Source organism: Protopterus annectens, chromosome 5.part0 (assembly GCF_019279795.1).
Source record: "Protopterus annectens isolate FY-2018-M chromosome 5.part0, PAN1.0, whole genome shotgun sequence".
NCBI classification, from domain to species: domain Eukaryota; kingdom Metazoa; phylum Chordata; order Ceratodontiformes; family Protopteridae; genus Protopterus; species Protopterus annectens.
The window spans coordinates 174,652,812-174,671,027 of record NC_056735.1 but is presented as its reverse complement, the minus strand read 5'-3'; the positions used below and the strand labels follow the sequence as shown (position 1 = coordinate 174,671,027).

At 39.9% G+C, this 18,216-nt stretch overlaps 1 protein-coding gene across 1 annotated transcript in view; it reads left to right on the top strand.

The window, feature by feature from the left end:
• The window catches only part of DEUP1 (deuterosome assembly protein 1), a 427,064-nt gene that overhangs the window by 294,900 nt on the left and 113,948 nt on the right, over nt 1-18,216 (top strand). Inside the window, exon 8 of the mRNA XM_044071821.1 lies at nt 9,263-9,406. Within this exon, the coding sequence (XP_043927756.1) occupies nt 9,263-9,406 (144 nt within the window). The remainder of the gene's footprint in view (nt 1-9,262; nt 9,407-18,216) is intronic.

Here is an 18,216-nt window from a genome sequence, read left to right as displayed (position 1 = left end):
CTATTCGGTTCAGCCTGTGGGTTATTAGATCCCACTCAGATCCAAGGCCAGCCATTCAAAAAGACTTCAGCCCTGGCAGTCCAATTCCTCTACCCATAATACCCTGCTCTCTCTATCATTTATCTCAGATTGTTTGCCTCTTCCATCAATATCAAACATGCAGATATAAATACTCCAGGATATTAGTATGGGACCCCAACATAAAAAGAGGAACATGTTGTCAGTTCAGCTACCCACTGCCCAGGACAAAATAATCGACTGGAGGGGGATAGGAGGGAGGGATGGTTGAATCAGATGTAAACAGACAACATGGACCCATCGTTATTGTAAGTATAATTTGCATATCCAGTGTTGTCTTTTTTGTAAAGCTTCAAACTGTGGGACAGAGTCTCCAGACACTTATCATCCCAGGGTGGTACTATGAGTAAACATTCTGCAGAATGGTGGAAACATAAAAGCCATAGACCTTGACTGCATATCCAGTTTGTAATGGGACACAAAAGTATTGGTACCAGTCTAAGTAGCAGCAGCACAAATGTCATCAATATAAACTCTAGAGAAAAAGGCCATAGAAGTAGCCTCTGTTCTTGTAGAATCACCTTTGGGCTCCATAGGAAAAGTTTTCCTCTCAGATTATACCCAGAGGAAATGCAACTGGACAGTCATTTGGACAGCAGTGTCTCTGACACCAGTTTGCCTTAGAGAAGGAAAAAAAAGTTGATCAATTTCCTGAAGGCTTTGGTCCTGTCCAGATAGAATCTCAGTTGTTTATGAATGTCAAGACAATGTAGCAAATATTCTCCCTTATTACTATAGTTTGGGAAAAGCACAGGTAAGTGGATGAGCTGATTCAAAGCAGACTCAGAAACCACTTTAGGGAAAAAGGGATTGGTGCTAAGGGAAACCATATCCTCGAATAAAATTAGATATGGAAGCACCAAGGATAAAGCTGCAGTTCTGAAATCCATCTAGCCAAAGTCACAGCCACCAGGAAAATAGTCTTCAGAAATAGCAAGTTCAAGGAGACAGTGGCTGAAGGTTTAAAAGGAGGGCTAGCCAAAATATGGCGCATGAAAGGTAAATCCCAAGGAGGAACAGGATCCCATATGGGAGGTTGTACTATAAGCCCTAAGAAATACCTTAAAATTCTTCAGGGCAGCTACTGGAGTATTATCTCTGAAATGTAAAAGTAGAATAGCTTAACCTAGAATGAGAAAGGTCAGCAAGGAAATCCAGAATGACAGCTAGCTCTCTTTCAGAGACCTTGGGAACTCTGGCATTCAAGGTAATTGGAGAACCCATGTAGTCAATTTGAGAGTAAGAAGATAGGATGTAGAAATTCTTGCTAGGTGAGAAACCAAATCTAGTATGGGATCTAGGACCCAAGGAATGTACCAAAGATGAGGCCACAGGAACAAGAACCAAACTTTTCAAGGCCAGAATGGGGCAATGAGAATCACAGAAAGAGGTGGCTTTCTGGAGAAACTTTATTATGAGAGGAGTAGGGGGTAAGCATACAGGAGACCTGGGGTCAAGCATACAAGAAACCATCCCTTGGTGACTGTCCCACTGAGGAACCAGAGCATAAAAGCCGCTGCTGTTGCACTTCATGTTAGAAAGGGTGACAAACAGAATGTAGCACAGGGTGCCCCAGCACCAGAAGATCTGACTGCGACCCTTGGATTCAGGGACCACTTGTGAGGAAGAAGAATGTTTCTGCTCAGACTGTCCACTAAAATGATGTATTTCTCAGGGATGTGCATTGCTATCAGAAATTATTAAGAGGAGATCACCCATTGCCACACTGTCATAGAGAGGGTAGAACTGAGTTCCTCGTTTGTACTGGTACCAAACCAAAGACATATTGTCCATTTAAACCAAAATGACACCCTTTGGGAGAAGGTCCTGAAAGTCCTGAAACACTAGGAGGACGACTATTATCTGCAAAACAGTGATGTGAAGATTAGCCGAGAAAGCAGACCAGGTCCCCTGGACTGTCTTCCCTTCAAAATCCACTCACTCCCACCACAGAAGAGAGACATCCATAGTAACCATGGCCTGAGGATGAGGAAGAACAAATGGTCTCCTGGCTGAAACCAGGGGAGATTCCAGCCACCATCTGATATGAGTCCGACAAACATTTGTCATAACAATTAGAAGGTCCATGGGATAGTTTAAATAAGACCACTGAGTCGCTAACATCCACTGCAGTATTCTCATATGGTACCTCGCCAGGGAGACCAGGCAAATCAATGTGGCTGTGTGACTGTGACCCAGAGAAGCTGGAGGTTTGTGGATGTAAAGCAGATGATTTGCCTCTGCATCAAGAGAACTCACTCTGTGTTCTGGAAGCCTTGCTATCTGAAAAGAGACCCATTAGCATAATGGTTAAGGTCTTTGCCTACAATGCACACGGTACAAGATTTGATCCTGACCTCCGAACAATGCCTGTTTAAAGTTTGCATGTTCTCCTTGTGTCTCTATGGGGTTCCTCCCACCTCTGAAAAACATGCCGAGTGTTTTCATCTCAAACTCACCTGTGAATAGAGCTGTAGGCAGCAGCAAAGACTAGACAAAAATGGGGGAAGAGTTGTACAGACCAACCAATTTGGGCATCTACTGTGTGGGCACAGTATCCTCAAGATAGGAGAACATGGATCCCAGACTGCACACTATGGCAGGGCTAGCCACTCAACAGTGTAAAATATGGCGCTAGGTGATTTGGTCATGTTGACTACTGGCTGTGTCCAATGGAATTCCAGGGGATGGCTGCATGTCAACCTCATTGTCAGATTCTATAAGTAGGTCCTACTGGATAGACAGGTATGTATCTCAGAGACTTCCCTGTCTGTGGAACAGGCTCCCCATTCATGTGAAGCAGAGTTCCTCCCTAGCCCAGTTCAGATGTAACTTGGACAATTGGATGGGGAACAGGAAATTCTTCCCTGGTTTGGCACCTATGTTTCTAATGTACACAGGCAACCTGTAAATGATTCATCTCCCAAGCCCTGTTTGTAAATATTTTATCTTCCAAGCCCCTGCTTACATTTATCAAGGGTATCAGAACTTGTCAAAGATTTGGAATGCATGGCTAGACTTAAAAAGGCCCTTGTGTTCATTAGCCTAGAAAACACCTAGGAACCTATAAGACACTGTATTCAAGTGGCATCATATAAACTGCCAATACCTGAACTGACTGAAGTCTTGATTTCTCATAGTTCAAGGTGATTCCTAGGGACAGGCACAACTGGAGTAAGGCATTTCATGCCTTGACTAATGATGCCCACATGGAGGTGGTAAGGAGCTAGTTGCCCAAGTGAGGAAAGACCTGGAAACCCTGCATCCTAAGCCAAGCTGCTATGACTGTCATGTACTTGGTAAACACCCAGGGGGAAGTGGTGAGAACAAAGAATAGTGCCATGGACTGGTAATGATTGGCTCCCAGCTAGAAGCACAGATATCTCCTGGACCACCTCATAATCTTTGTATGATGGTACACATTTTTAGATCAGTCTAGCATATCCAAACGTGCTTCCTCAATAAAGACAGAATGGACTGCACCATGACCATCCAGAACTTGGACTGCTTCACATACAAGTTCAGTTTGCTTAGATCCAAAAGTGGTCAGAGGTCCCTGTTTTTCTTTGGCACCAAAAAGAACCTGGACTCTCATTGGTCTGGTGGGACCTCTTGGATGACCCTATTTATAAGCAGCTTCTGAATCTCATCAGATGCATCTCTTCTGTGATGGGGTGGAACATCTGAAAGGGCTTGGCATTTTCTTTCAGTGGAAATAAAAATGAAATCATGTAGCCCCTGGATATGACTCCTAACACCCAAGCATCCAAGATGATGGTTTCCCAAGCATTTGGTATTAGAGCAAAATGACCCCTGACTACCTCTAGAGAGAGACAGTTTGGCAACCCTTCAGGTACGCTGAAGGACCTCCCAGAAAAGGCTCGGCAGAAGCTCTGGTCCTGAGGACTACTTCTGCCTCACATTCTAGGCCCCCCCCCCCACTCCAATGGTAGAAGGCGTCTTCTGTCCTGTTTGCTCCTGGTTAACATGTCCTGGACCTTTGGGCAAAAAAAAAGGAGCTATCAAAAGAATCTTTGACAAAGGATAACTTAAAGCAGTGCACAGAGTTGCACAATCTCATTGAAGTATGCTGGTGAATGGCAATGCAGGCACCAATCACTCAAGATGTGCCATCCGCCATATTGGACAGCACTAGTTTGCAAAGTTGACACCTGTGTCTCCAGAATCTTTAGAGCCTGCTGCATTTTCATTAGCATTGACACTTCAGAGACAATATCATGCTGAAGTCTTGTCATATAAGACAAGTAATTTAACACTTTCACTGCAAAAGTCTTTGATGTGTAGGTGCACTTTCTTAACTGGTCTAAAGCCCTGGACTCTCTCTTTCACAGATGGACCAAAGAACTTTCCTGCAAAATGTCCTTTTTGTGGTTGCCGCCACCACAATGGCATGAACAGTGGGACCTTTACATCAGTACTGTTGGTTCTTAGGGAGAACCAAGATCTTATCTGATTTTTGGGGGAAATAGCTCCCACCGTATCCAGTTCCCTCCAAGCCCTCTGGGACACCAGTTTGATAAGCACATCTGATGAGGGCACCACCCAGGATGTGGATGGGCCTGCACTGAAAGCCTCCAAAAATACTGACTCCTGGAGAGGAGCTTCAGCAGTCCAACCCCCACGCTGATAAAGGAACTCCATAAGACTGCCAAAGGAGGCATCATTACAGGGGGACTTTGTGGAACCCTGTCATTCTTTGAGGTCAGTTACTTTCATGGAGTGGAATCCAAGGTACTTCCTCTTGCACTGACTATTACCATGACTCTCTCAGACTGGAGAATCCAGGGGAGATATGGAAGATACAGTGGGCCCTGGATGTAGGGTGGTCTGGAGACCTGGAGATGTTGGCTGTCCTGGAACTTCCAGTTGCATGTCAGCAGGTCCAGATAAAGACAGAAAAGGATTACAGTTTGATGCTGACCACTCCATTTTTGGCCTGGAGAACATTCTGTCTATAACATCAAAGGCAGAAACCCAATGTGGCCACCCAAAGCCGACACCCCTAGGATCCAAAGAACCCACAGAGTCACCACACTCTAGAGCCAATCTGACCTGCCCTGACATCAAGACCAGAGCTAAACTGTCCAGTGCTGAGGCCCCGAGAGGGAGGCAAGACTCCAAAACTCTAAAAGTCGATCCTCACCCTGGGACCTCAACCTCAAGCCCTCAGCTCCATGGCATGCTCAGCTCTGACATTCACTAGAGTTGAGAAGGCCGGGGTAGGGGTCAGAGCCTGAATTGGTCATGCTATGAGACCTGATTCTGGTAGAGGCAAGACAACCAGATAAGACGTGGAGTGAAAGGGTCTGAAGGAGGAAGAATACACCAATGGGACCAACCCCTTAGGCACTGGAACTGAGGCAGTGTGAATAATACCTAGATGAGTTTGAGCCTGCAAGGAAGACTGCATCAGCTGCTCCAAATCCATCGACCTAAGGCTGCCTAATGAGAGGGTAAGGCAAGCTGACTTGGAAGCCCATCCGCCTGCAGTTGGATCCGACAATTAAGTCCAAACTGGAGAGGCTTGAATATGAGGTGGAAAGGGAGTGGACTCTGGTGAAAACTCCCAAAGAGTAATGGGAGAAAAGGGAGAGTGAATCCTACCTGAGACAGCTCCCTTAACCAAGAAAGGACTAGGCAAACTTAAAGCTGGGGACACAGCTTCACTGAAGTCAGTGCCATTGGAGACTGGCTCTGAGAAGAGGGACCTGACCCTGGCAATGATGCAGCCTTGAGAGCCAAAGGTCTTTGGGTCTTCAGATCTCACTGGTCAGAATGAGGAAGAGCCACTCATTCCCACTTATCCTTGCCCTGCACTTTGGTGCCCTTAGGGAACTCCTTACCTAGATTCTGCTTGCCCTTCTCACCTTTCTTAGAAGAAGAGGAGGAAGAGGCAAGATCTCCAGAGGCCAGTAATCCCTTCAGCAATAACTTAGCCCAGCAGTCATTCAGAGCCCGGGTATCAAAACCTGCACAAATAGAGCACTTGACATCCAAATTAGAGGTGGTGAGGCAATAAACACACTGATTATGTGCATCCTGTAAAGGTAACTTGTGGTCACACACCACAGATTTTTTAAAGTCCTTGTTCCTCTCCATGTGGAAGGAGGTTAATGTAAATGAGAATAAACACAACACAAAGACCTACATATCTAACCTAACTCCTAACCTATGCACACTGCAACACCAGTTTTATTTATTGCATATATATGTGTATATATATATATATATATATATATATATATATATATATATATATATATATATATATATATATATACACACACATATATATATATATATATATATATATATACATATATACATATATATATATATATATATATATATATATATATATAATGCTGAATAACCAAAAAGTGAAAACTACAAAACAGAGAAAAACAACCACATATTAAATCTTCAAAGAGTGAGAAAAACTACAAATCCAGACAAAGAAAAACTATATACAATCTACAACCAGTCCTAGCCCTACTTAACCTAACCTGTAGAAGAAACTAATAAAGGGTAGAGGAAAGATTACTGAATAACAAGACAAAAATAGCTGAATATCACAAAGGATATAGAAACCCCCTGCAGAGTTAATGATCTTGCTGTGGTCCTTGAAGGCAGCAAATGGGATCTGAGATAAGTGAGCTATATCAAGGTATTATTGCTAGAGGAGGCAGAGGTCCACAGTGGATGTCTTTTAGAATGGCCAGTTTTGGATCTGAGTCCTATCAGATAACCCACAAATTGAAGTGGAAAAAACAACATTGGATTGAGTTGAAGGTATATACTGGGAAAACAACAGGGCACGAAACTGTTCTTAAGATAATAGTGAAAACTGTCAAGAGTTTTCTAACAAGACTTAAATAGCAACCCTAATTGCTCATTCAGCACAAACCCAGACAGTTCCATCATCACATGCTACTGTTTTTCTTAGATGGCAGGAAGAGATGAAAGAAAATTTAATAAAGGAAAATTATAGAATCTCCTAACAAACTAAGAACACTACATAACAATTGCAGGAAACAGTGTGATCAGATTATTAAAATGGACATTGTAGAGAGCTAGTATTTTAAATGGAAGGCAATCCTATCATGCTCCTATACTCTCTGCTGCTTTATTACTATTACATGGACAAAAGGCCCATTTTTTCACAAAAACCCAACATTTGCCTTTCTCCTTTCTTCAGCAACTTCAGAATAGGAAAGCAGCATTTCCAAAATGCTGTGCTTGACTTTCTCTGATCCAAGCACTTGAGTGTTACTAAAAAAAGCTACAGCTCCCAAAATTACATTATGGATAAGATAAAGATGAATGTTCATAGCTTTAAACAGATGTAAAACACATGGACAACCAGAATATTTCATATTTGAAAAAACATTGGTATTTCTTTTGGAATCCTGGACTTCATTTGTCATTTTTCAAATAAAACATACAGACACCTAACGCTTACAGGTGTGTTGCCTTTTTCCAGATTAGATAGGCCATTAATAATTGGATGAATGTTTCTTGTAAGTGTAGTAGATGCAAACAACACCATCTTTACACTTGTAATAAGTACTTTAAATTGTCTTCTAAGGTCTTATGCATTCACTCTTTTTGAAAACAGATTTAAAATATTAAAATTCTAACTGCCACATACTCAAGTGAGAGCTGAAGCACCTTTAATAAAAATGGCCTCCTTCTGTCATTGTATTCAACATTGTCGCAGAGTATAAGATAAAATAAATATCTAACAAAAGCAGCACAATTACTGAGTTTTATTCAGATCATCTCGTACTGTAATACTTTTATCACAAAGCACTTTACAAACACAAATCAAATTAAAACATACAGATGTAAAAATAGTGTCCATATTCATTCTTGTAGTAGTTTAAACTAAAAAATCCTAGGTTAATAGCAAAATGGAACTGGTTAAAATCCAACAAATGGTACAGATGCACTACCTTAGAACCTGATTATTATCACACGGTATGAGAATGTGTTGGGACCAAAGATACCATTGAAGGCAAATTTCAATCTTACAAGCAGTCTTAAAATGCAAAATTTCTCAACATTATGAAATAGCAACCCTTAGAACCCTAAGAACAATAGCAAAAAATGGCAGCTTATCTCCATTATGATACCATGTCTTAGGCACCCCCTTACTATAAATTTTAAAACCCTGATCTTCATAAGCTGGGATGTATGGTCTTCTTTTTCTTGTTAAAACTAGAGGCCCTCCTGAATATTTTACATTCAGTGGGTTGTAATGTTACAAATTATTTTGAAAAGTTTCAGCTTCTGTGGCCTGGCCCTGTGGAGTAAAGGGATGAAGACCTGACTATGACCAAGGTAGTTAACCATATCCAGTTAGTGGCACAGGCACCCAAGGAGTCAGGCAGGAGAAGATGGACTTGAGCAGCTGATGGCAGCTTGCCCCTCCAAGGGCAAGGGAAGTGACATGGCCTCCTGCACTGGAGATATAACAGATAGCAGGCTATGACCTACAAAACAGGCTGGGCAAGTTCACACTGCTAGCAGTGCATGCCCACTGTTGATCTTAGGGTGGTGTTTATGCCTGGTAGCATATATACCTTTCCTTTAGCGTGGTGCATATTGCAAGTTAGTGAGATGCCTACTGGCAGGTCCAAGATCTGCAGGCTGACCTGCTTTCTACCTCCTGACTTTCATTTCAAGGAGTATGGACAAATTATTTGGGTTTCCACTGCAAAAACAAATGGACTGCAGAGCTCTGTCTAGCTTGGTAGTGGCTGCCTCCTATCTCTGTGGAATGAATGGACCAACTGCATATCTGCAAAATAAAAAATGCAGAAAATAGGAAATCTTTATAAAAGTGTAAGAATGTGGACAAAAGTCATGATTAAAATATACAAATATCTCCACAATGATGGACAAACACAAAAACAAAATGGACCATTATAAAAGGAGATATGCTAGGCGTGTACACATTGTTTCCATTAAGTTCTAATGCCTCCCAATAACAAGAATTGGTAGATAGATTTTAACAGTGAGGAAATAAGATGAGGAAAAAAGCAGAGTTGAAAACAAAAGGTATTTTGGTCAGCCAACATTTTGATATCACAGCATACATTTCTAAAATTAAAATCTGAATCATTATATGTAGTTATTGTTATTTCATTTTTTTTTTTAGGTTACAGGAGCAGGAATCCGAAAAGGTGATGGCCAGAGAATTAGCCAATCTCAAAATGGAACTGGAAAGCACAACATGTTGTCTAAAAGAAAGCAGAAGGAATGAGATGTTACTAAAAACTGAGATAACAAAACTGCAGGAAGGGTGGGTAATAAGAGAAAAATAGTTATGCATTACCTGTCTTGCAAGTGGCTTTAAGTTAACTAACTGGTCTGGTACCAGGCTGACATTTTGCTGCAAATACACACATTGATGATCACAAGATTGTGAAAAGATATTTGAAACAATTGTTTGTAAGGGGATACAGGGTGGGCAAGCAGTCCACACCACTCATGTGGATGGCTGCATTCTGCAAGCCTTGCTTCATATTATAATCACTGCCAATATTGCCATTACTCTGAAAAAAAGATATTTTTTTCCCAGTGATCAATTATTTGATTTTTTCATTCTTTAACTTAAGAAGGTAAAACAGCTCCATTCTTCCCTTTGTTCAGTGGTGTCAGAGAGTAAAAATGCTTTGTATGAAATACTTTGTTTGAATTTGATTTGCGCCCTTACATTTTGGATGAAACAGTGTAACGCATACCAAACATTATTTTAGTATTGTTTTTCCTACAAAGATTTATGCATTGGGAACTATATCAATGAAGTTGGCAGCTGGAACAGTGGACATAACATTTATAAACCAACACTTTGATAAAATACAGTTATAGATAACTCTAAATTTCTTACTTATATGATCATTAATGATGAAATATTTCTGTAACATAGCTCTTACTTTTTTAAAGCCGTTAAAATTGCCTTTCCTATGATAAACAGGGTAGCATTTGAGTATCAGCATATACCATTTTTGTGTTGGTTTATGGGCATGTGCTGACACAGCACACTGCTTCTTTCACAAAAATGCATTGACAGGGCCAGGCATGTGAAAGCAAGCCAGTATGCAAAGGAGCAAACCTCAAAGTAACCTGGCATGTAGATGAGTACAATTTAAAAATGGTGTGCCAGTGCAAAGAGCATTTCACCAATATTGTTAAAGAGAGATGTATTTTGCAGCCTAAATCCAAAGCCAAAACTGCTGCCATTTTTCCCATCACTAACAATCTCTGTCTTTTTAATTATGTAGGTTTATAAGTAATTACTAGGTATGCAGTCCAGGAGACCATTAAAGAACCTAGCCCAAATTCCCATTTGCTCCCAAAGCACTATCTGGTTAAGTGACTTGCTCAAGGCCACACAGTAAGCAGATGAAGGCTGAGGGAATCAAACACTTTACCACAGGAAGCATCCCAATAACATCTCATAGCCTTAATCACCTGAGCTAACTGCCAGGTAATTCAGCAGTACTTGCAGTTCCACGATCGTTTCACAATGTTGTTATATAGTGCTTCCATTTCATCACAAAGTTTGATCACACCACTTGATAAAATTAATTTCCTATCCCTCATCTGTACAGTGTGGGGAACAACATCATCTGTAGACTTTAACTGACAGTACTGTTACCGGCAAGTCTCTTTACAAATGTGCAGAGTGAATCAGGCTACAAAATGAGATGTGCTGCACTACCGTTTAGGACCATAATCCTGCTAAAACTGCAAAAGTATTACATCTGTCATCTAGCTACCATCCACACAGGAAAACATATGAATTATTATCCACTGAAAACAGTTCAACATTACTTTTATTTTTCTCTTCTTCCCCAGGGACTAACCATCAAATCCCTTCTGCCAACCCAATGGTTCTACCTGCAACAGTAAGCCCCCAGTGTTCCCATGTCAGGAGAGTCTCCCTTCTGAGACAGGTCCTGCTGCAATGAAGCTGCCATCTCCTCATGCAGTGTCTTGGGACTAGTTTCCCTGTGGGCTAGCAGGTGACACAAGCTCAGCATCAGAACTATCTTCCATCCAATGAGGGACTTTTCTGCTGTCCTAACTCCACACCCCCTCCCTGTTCTAGCATAATTCCTAGATAATATATTGAAACTGGTGATGTGAGGTCACTGTCAAGTGCATGTCTCCACCCCCACACACAGCTTTATGAATAAGCACACACACACTTAGTTCCCTTTACCCCCCAGTGTAGCGTTAATAATTCTGAGTCTCAGCCTAGGCCAGGGCTCATGAAGCTGACAGGCAGTACTATCCCTGTTCCCCTGGATTGGCATGTCCATACTGTCTGTTGGGAGCAAGAGCCACTAATCAAATTCAGTCTACCTGAGTTAAAGCTTTATCTCTCTATGCCAAAGGAGTGACACAGTAACACCCTTACAGTCAGCAAAATATTTTAGCTAGTGCAGTGTCCTCCTTGCAGCCTTTCTGGGACAAGTTTAGTGCTTTTTGATTTCTTAAGTATGTAATGTGAACTGGCTGCTTCGTACTCAGCCAGTGACTTAAAAGCTAGCAGCAGGTAAGTTGCAAGTCTGTTGTCAAGAAGGAAAAGAATGAATAACACTAATAATGGCAACTTAGCCTTGCTTCTGCAGCCTGCCTTCTCTCTCATAATGCAGTAACATATAGCTACAATGAAGTGAGACATATGTATGTTTCTGTGCCTTTATCTCTGTCTCTCTCTCTCTCTCTCTCTCTCTCTCTCTGTCTTGCACTTGCACACATGCAAGAGCACATTTGCTGATGCACAGACAAGCACATAGACACACACACACACACACACACACACACACACACAATTTTCTGCACTTGTCACAGTCTGTCTCGCTGTCTTTCTGTCACCCTCTCTCATGCACACACACACACACACACACACACACACAGATACATGCATACATATACGCTGACTCATCCACTCACTCATTTACACCAAATATGGTGGGAGAGTAAAGGCATCTAGATTCAGAATAGTTGCTAACTTTAGATCTTGAGGTCTAAAGGATCGTGTGCTTCAAAGCATCAGTTCAGATTTACTAATTCAGACAGTAGGCTGACTCTTGGCATGGCACAGTAGTGCAGCAGTTGGTGTTGTCACCTCACAACAAGAGGTTCTCCGCTTCGATTTTCGGCTGGGGTGCCTTCTGTGCGGAGTCTGCCTGTCCTCCCTGTGTTCATGTAGGTTTCCTCCAGGTGTTGCGGTTTCCTCCCACATGCCCAAGACATGCTGCAGGTGGATTGGACATTCTAAATTGGCCCTAGGGGTGCATGGGATAATTGGCTAGGCTTAAAATGGCTCGCAAGGGCAGTTAGCTTAGTACTGACCTATGAACCTATGAACCTATGTGTGTGCCTCCTGAGTAAGGTTGGGTGCCGGGCTGGCAACTCGACACAGTAAAACTCTACTGCCACATGTTCTGTGGACCAATAATCAACTGTGGCAACCTCTAACAGGAACATCTGGAGGAAGAAGGCTGACTCTCACAAAAATAAAAAAATCTGATGCAGCAGATGGGACAGGGCAATCCTGGATTCTAAACAGAATAGCAAATATGTGTTTCATGCTTATAGATAATCCTGTGCAAGTTTTTTTCTGTATGTTTTTTGGTTATACACTTTAGGTTCCTTTTTGAAAGTGTTCTCTTGACTTTATGTGGCAAGGTTCATGTGCTGAATTGCATATTTTGTGTTATATCATTCTACATGGTGCAAACTGGATGAAGCTGTGTGTTGTAGAATTCATCTTCATGAAGGTGAACGCCCTGATCACTGTTTTCCGTAGGAAACTGCCTGTGTAGTTTCTAAGTTTGTGTTTACAGAGATTCTTTTCATTTTGGAGATTTCTCCCTTCTTTATGTTAGTGTGATCTTGAAGTTAGTACATATGATTCTGGGGAAGGCTGTCCCCCCTGCAAAAAAAGCTTATATTTAATTCTTTCATTGCATTAAATTCTCATTGAGTTCTGTTTGGCAGGTTGGTACTTCTCTAAGTTTTCAGTCAACAAGTCATAATAGAAACCATTTCACTTTGTGCTAAAATATTAAAAAAGAAAAGAAATTAAACAGTTATAGAGCCTGATGGGCTTTAACCGAAGGTGCAGTAGACTTCCCAGGTGTCTCCATTTGACATGGGAAGTTTTGTTGTGTGCAGAGCTGTGAAGATGTATGTAACCATAATCTAGTGATTCGGTTTTTATTTTCTTATTTTATATCATTTCTCAGTAGCTGCTTCCTCCCCCACCCATTTTTTACTTTCATTGGTGGGTTTGGATGTCTATCAAGGGATGTATGTTGTTTTATTCACTCGCATAACAAAGAGTTTATGTTTGCCTACATAAAGTTCCGTGATGTGCAGATCAGTGAAGTGCGTAGCCATAATCTAATATTCTGTGTCAGAACACTAAAGCTTGGACTTGATAATGAACTGCTTCCTGTACCAAAGGTAGAGGGTTTGAATCTTTCCACCTTCATTTGCCTGCGATGTGACCTTCAGCAAGTAACTTGACCAGACAGTGTTTTGGGCCAATGGGAATTTGGGCTAGGCTCCTTAATGGTATCCTGAACTGCAGGCCTAGTAACAACTTGTAAAACTATTTTCTTATTTGTTATCTTGTGTTCAGTAGCTGCTTCTCCCTACTCCCTGTTGTTTACTTTCATTGGTGGGTTTGGGTATCTATGAAGACCTAAGTGCAATGCCCGTAGTGAGTGGTAACAGGTATGAGAGTTACCTTTACGAACAGGAGTGGTGTGAAGATGCAAAGCACATCACTGCATCTTTGTGAGGGAAAAGCGAGATAGGCAGGGATGAGGGGAAGCTGCTGCAAGCTATAGCTGACATTTAGATGCTAGCTTGATTTATACAACATGTAGCCTAACATGGAACCCTTATACTAATGTGTTTATCATTGCCACTTCCACCCCTGAGACTGTATTATTGTACACTTTTAGCTGCATCTTCTCAGTACTCCATTGATCTCCCACTGAGCAGTTAGATGAAAAACTCTACAATAAAATCATGCATTATCAAGAGCATTGTTTTGCTATAAAAACTAACATTTATATATCTGGCCAAATAATTAGCATTTTCATATGATTATAGTGGTCTGACTTTCTTTTGTTATTGCTGCTAGGTACACATTTTGGAAGCCGATAACTAACTACATTTCTTTGTAAAAAGGTGGTTGCATTAAGTCACTACATTGGGGAAATGAGGATTTCCCCTTCATTTTAATATCCAGTGGTGTTCTGAACCATGTGACATGTTGAGTTTGCTCACTAATTATTTCTGTTATTTGAAATAATATAAATGTCTTATGAGAGTATATAAACAAGGAATCAAATTAGGAAAATAATAAAAAGGTATGAACACGACCTGGATACACTCCAAAAAGAATTATTTATTCACAAATAAAGTAAGCGCTTTCGTACAAGATAGTACCTGTACTTCTTCAGACAAGACAATACTGAATGCAAGACCTTATATACACTCTCCCAGAATGTAAATCTAATGAGCTGTATCACATGGTCAATTGGATAAAAATGACTAAAATGTTTTATCTAATTTCTTATCTAATTTATTAATATTTATTCATTTTTCATTCTTATAAGTGTTATTTAACATTTTTACCAGGTGTTAGTGGCTACGTTTCCAATATACTTCTAATGTACACTTCTGAGGTATTTTGAAAAGTATTTTTCAATGTATTTTCTAATGATTTTCTTATATTATTCCAAGCTAGGTCTTTTATTTAATGTAATTAATGTTTAATTGAATAAATAATTCTTTTTGGAGTGTATCCAGGTCGTGTTCATACTTTTTTGTTATTTTTCAAGTTTGCTTTGTGTTTTCAAAGTAATCAAATTATTCATGATTGAGCTATAATTCCTCATTTCTCTAAAATATATTGAAAACAATATAACTGTTATTATTATATTCTGTAATTAAAAATGTTGTGTGCTTTAATGTGGACATATATTTTTTTACTGTAACAAAGGGTAGTTTACTCATGTGACACATGCCATGTTACCAAAAGGGACATCTCGTAAATGCTGACTAGAAGTTATACCAAAATGGATATATTTGGAAGATTTAGATTCTCAGAGTTTTTAAATAAGAAAGTCGAAGGGCATGCCTTTCAAATGTTCAACAATATTAATGCTTCTGTAGTCTCAACCTCTTTAAGTACTCTTTCTATAAATTCAGATTCAGAAGCTGTAACCGAGGTGATCATGTCTGCAAACACCAAGAAGTTATAGACCACTTAGAGAAAGGATTGCTGTATATAGACAGACATAACTGACTGGTATGTAAATAAACTATCAGATGTAATTGTACCAGAATCACACAACTCCCTTCTCCATGTATATCTAGAGGCAGTTCTCATTAGAGACAGCCATTAATTGTTCAACAACTTTGTGTCTGGGCTTGGGTGAAAATAATACACTCAACAGAAAAGACTGAAAAAATGCAGTCTGCCACCTGAAGTAGATATTGATTTGTTTGACCCTAATGGAATAAAAACAGAAAAAAAAAAGTGAAGAGCATTACGTGTGACTTCATATCTTCCTGATGATTTGATTACAGCTGAAAATCCTTACCTAAATTTAAGTAAACAATAGGAAAATAAAGTTAATCAAAATGTTTTATGAAATATGACCATAAGTAAAGGTAACCAAGATAATAACTATTGTATAGATGAGAAAAATACTATTAAACAGAAAAAGGCTTTAGGAAGGGGGGTGGGGCAATCCTGCACATCTGTGATACCCGTCACCAAAACATAGTGTCTGCTTCTGTGTTGTTAGGGAAAGTTGGGATATAATTAACTTAATATGTGGCCCACTGTAGATAAAGAAGAATAAGGGGACACTATTTATAGGGATTCCCTGATTAAGCACTTTGCAAATCCAGTAACTGAAATTATCAATAAACAGATCAGTGTCTAGTCTGCCTGACAACAATTTTGGATGTATCAATTCTACTTGCAAAATTACTACAAAACATGGACTTACAGTTACTTAATTATCTATGCCACCTAAGCAGGTGTAAATTATTTATCTTACACTCCTTTGAGCCACATGAAGGTTGCTGTAAGTATAATAAAATGTGAATCCAGTTCTGTTCATCTGGTAATAAGTGAAATATTAGCATCTCCTGAGATTGTGAGATTATAAATGTACTAAAGTCAGGTATTTTAATTGGCTAAGACAATAAAGCTTAATGCATTAGCCAAACATATTATCAGGTTTCCCACACATTCTTTTAAGTATTATTGTATAGAAAAAGTTTTGACCAGAGGGGAGGGCCACATTAAATTTTACTTGACTATAAAGAACTGATTTGGCAGCTAAGGAGTAATGCCACTGTACCCCCTGCTTTAAATGAATCCATTACTATAAATAGTATTTTAAAATTAAAAGCTGAATTTGTGTTTTCCTAAGGGCTTGTACATATGGGGATATTTGTAAGAAGGAATTCTGATGCTAGATTTCTAAAACAGGCAAGGTTTTTATGTCTGTTAAGTGCTTATATGTATAACTTTATATAGATGTATGTATTGTTTTAAGGATTAATTGAGGGGTGGAATTTTAGTCATGTGACTTAATTGCTGTATTTAAGCTTAATTGTGATTTTAAACTGTGTTCTGAAGAAGTTTGACATTGTTCTTATGAAAGTGCTAAACATTTGGCATAAACTGGTGCTTGTTGACGTTTTTCACTTAATTTTTTTGTTTTTCTAAGTTTTGTTTTTTGTTCTTTATCAGTTGAAGGATGAATGGGAGTGAAAACGGAGCTCACGGCTCCAGTTGTACATGCCAGGATTTGACTTCTTCTATTGGGAACTTGTCAGTGCTTATAGAGACTTTAAATCGAAATTTGTCTGTGAACCGGTTTGGGGAATATGAAGAGAAGATTTATGAATATTTTGAGCCAGGCTTTAAGCCAGGAAGTTATAACTCCTGCCAAGAGGAATCAGCAGGATATTCGTGCTTCAGATGAGCTGCCCGTTGGTTTCTATGTTAACGGAAGTGTGAGAGAAGAACAGGAAAAGGCATTTTCCTTTAGACAGAAGTGGCTTTTCTTTCAGTGTGGCTGCCCAAGAAATGGATTATGGCAGCCTTAATTCACAAATTAAGAATATTAAAGATTTGACTTTCCAGTTAAGGAAATTACAACTGGAGAATACTTATTTGGAAGAATGCATCAAGAGGGAACAGGTACCGAAGGACCTAAGAAGCTGGAAATACCCCAATGGACTTGTAAAAGGTTCTGAATTACACAGTGAGTTATTAGAGCTTTTTGACAAGCAAGGTTGTAAACTTCTAAACCTGCTTGTAAGACACAACAAAAAGAAAATTGATGAACTTAAAGGGACTGTTGAGAGGTTGGATGTTAATTTAAAGAATTATTTGTTTGAATCTAGGAAATGTGATTATTTAAATGTATTTAAAGATATTGAGAGTAAGATTGATGTACTTAAAAACAAAAAAGCAGATAAACTATGGAGGGATAAAAGGGATTGTGAAGCAGGGAAAGCCATCCATAGTCTACCCCGGGGCCCAAATGTCCACAATAACAACAATAATGTTGACAGTAATATGAATTTGACTACTGGGAGGTTATTTTAGAGGGAGATGACAAAGACAGTTCACCTGCTAGCCCTTTAGAGTCTCAGCCTCTGAGGATGTCGGAGAGACTTATGAATCAGAGGCAGGGACAGGAACCACATGGAGGGGAACAAGTACAGACAGCATACCCCCAGAGGAGCTAACACTGGAGAGGTTCATCCCACTGGAATGGCAGGGGGAGGGGAGAGGCAACTACAGATGGTAGAAGATGTGCCACAATATAAAACAGTCCCAAATACGATTGGTGATTTTTAAATTTTTAATTATAGTTCTGTAGAAGTTACAAATGCGTGGGCTGATTTGTTTGACAAAGGGCTGACCTTTGTGCCAGCAAGAGCTGGGAGTATTGAAGAAGCAATTATACAGTTGAAACTGTTTGTTAGAAAATTGAACTTAGGAATATTTTTTCATGGTAACAATGTAGTGCATGACACAAATGCATG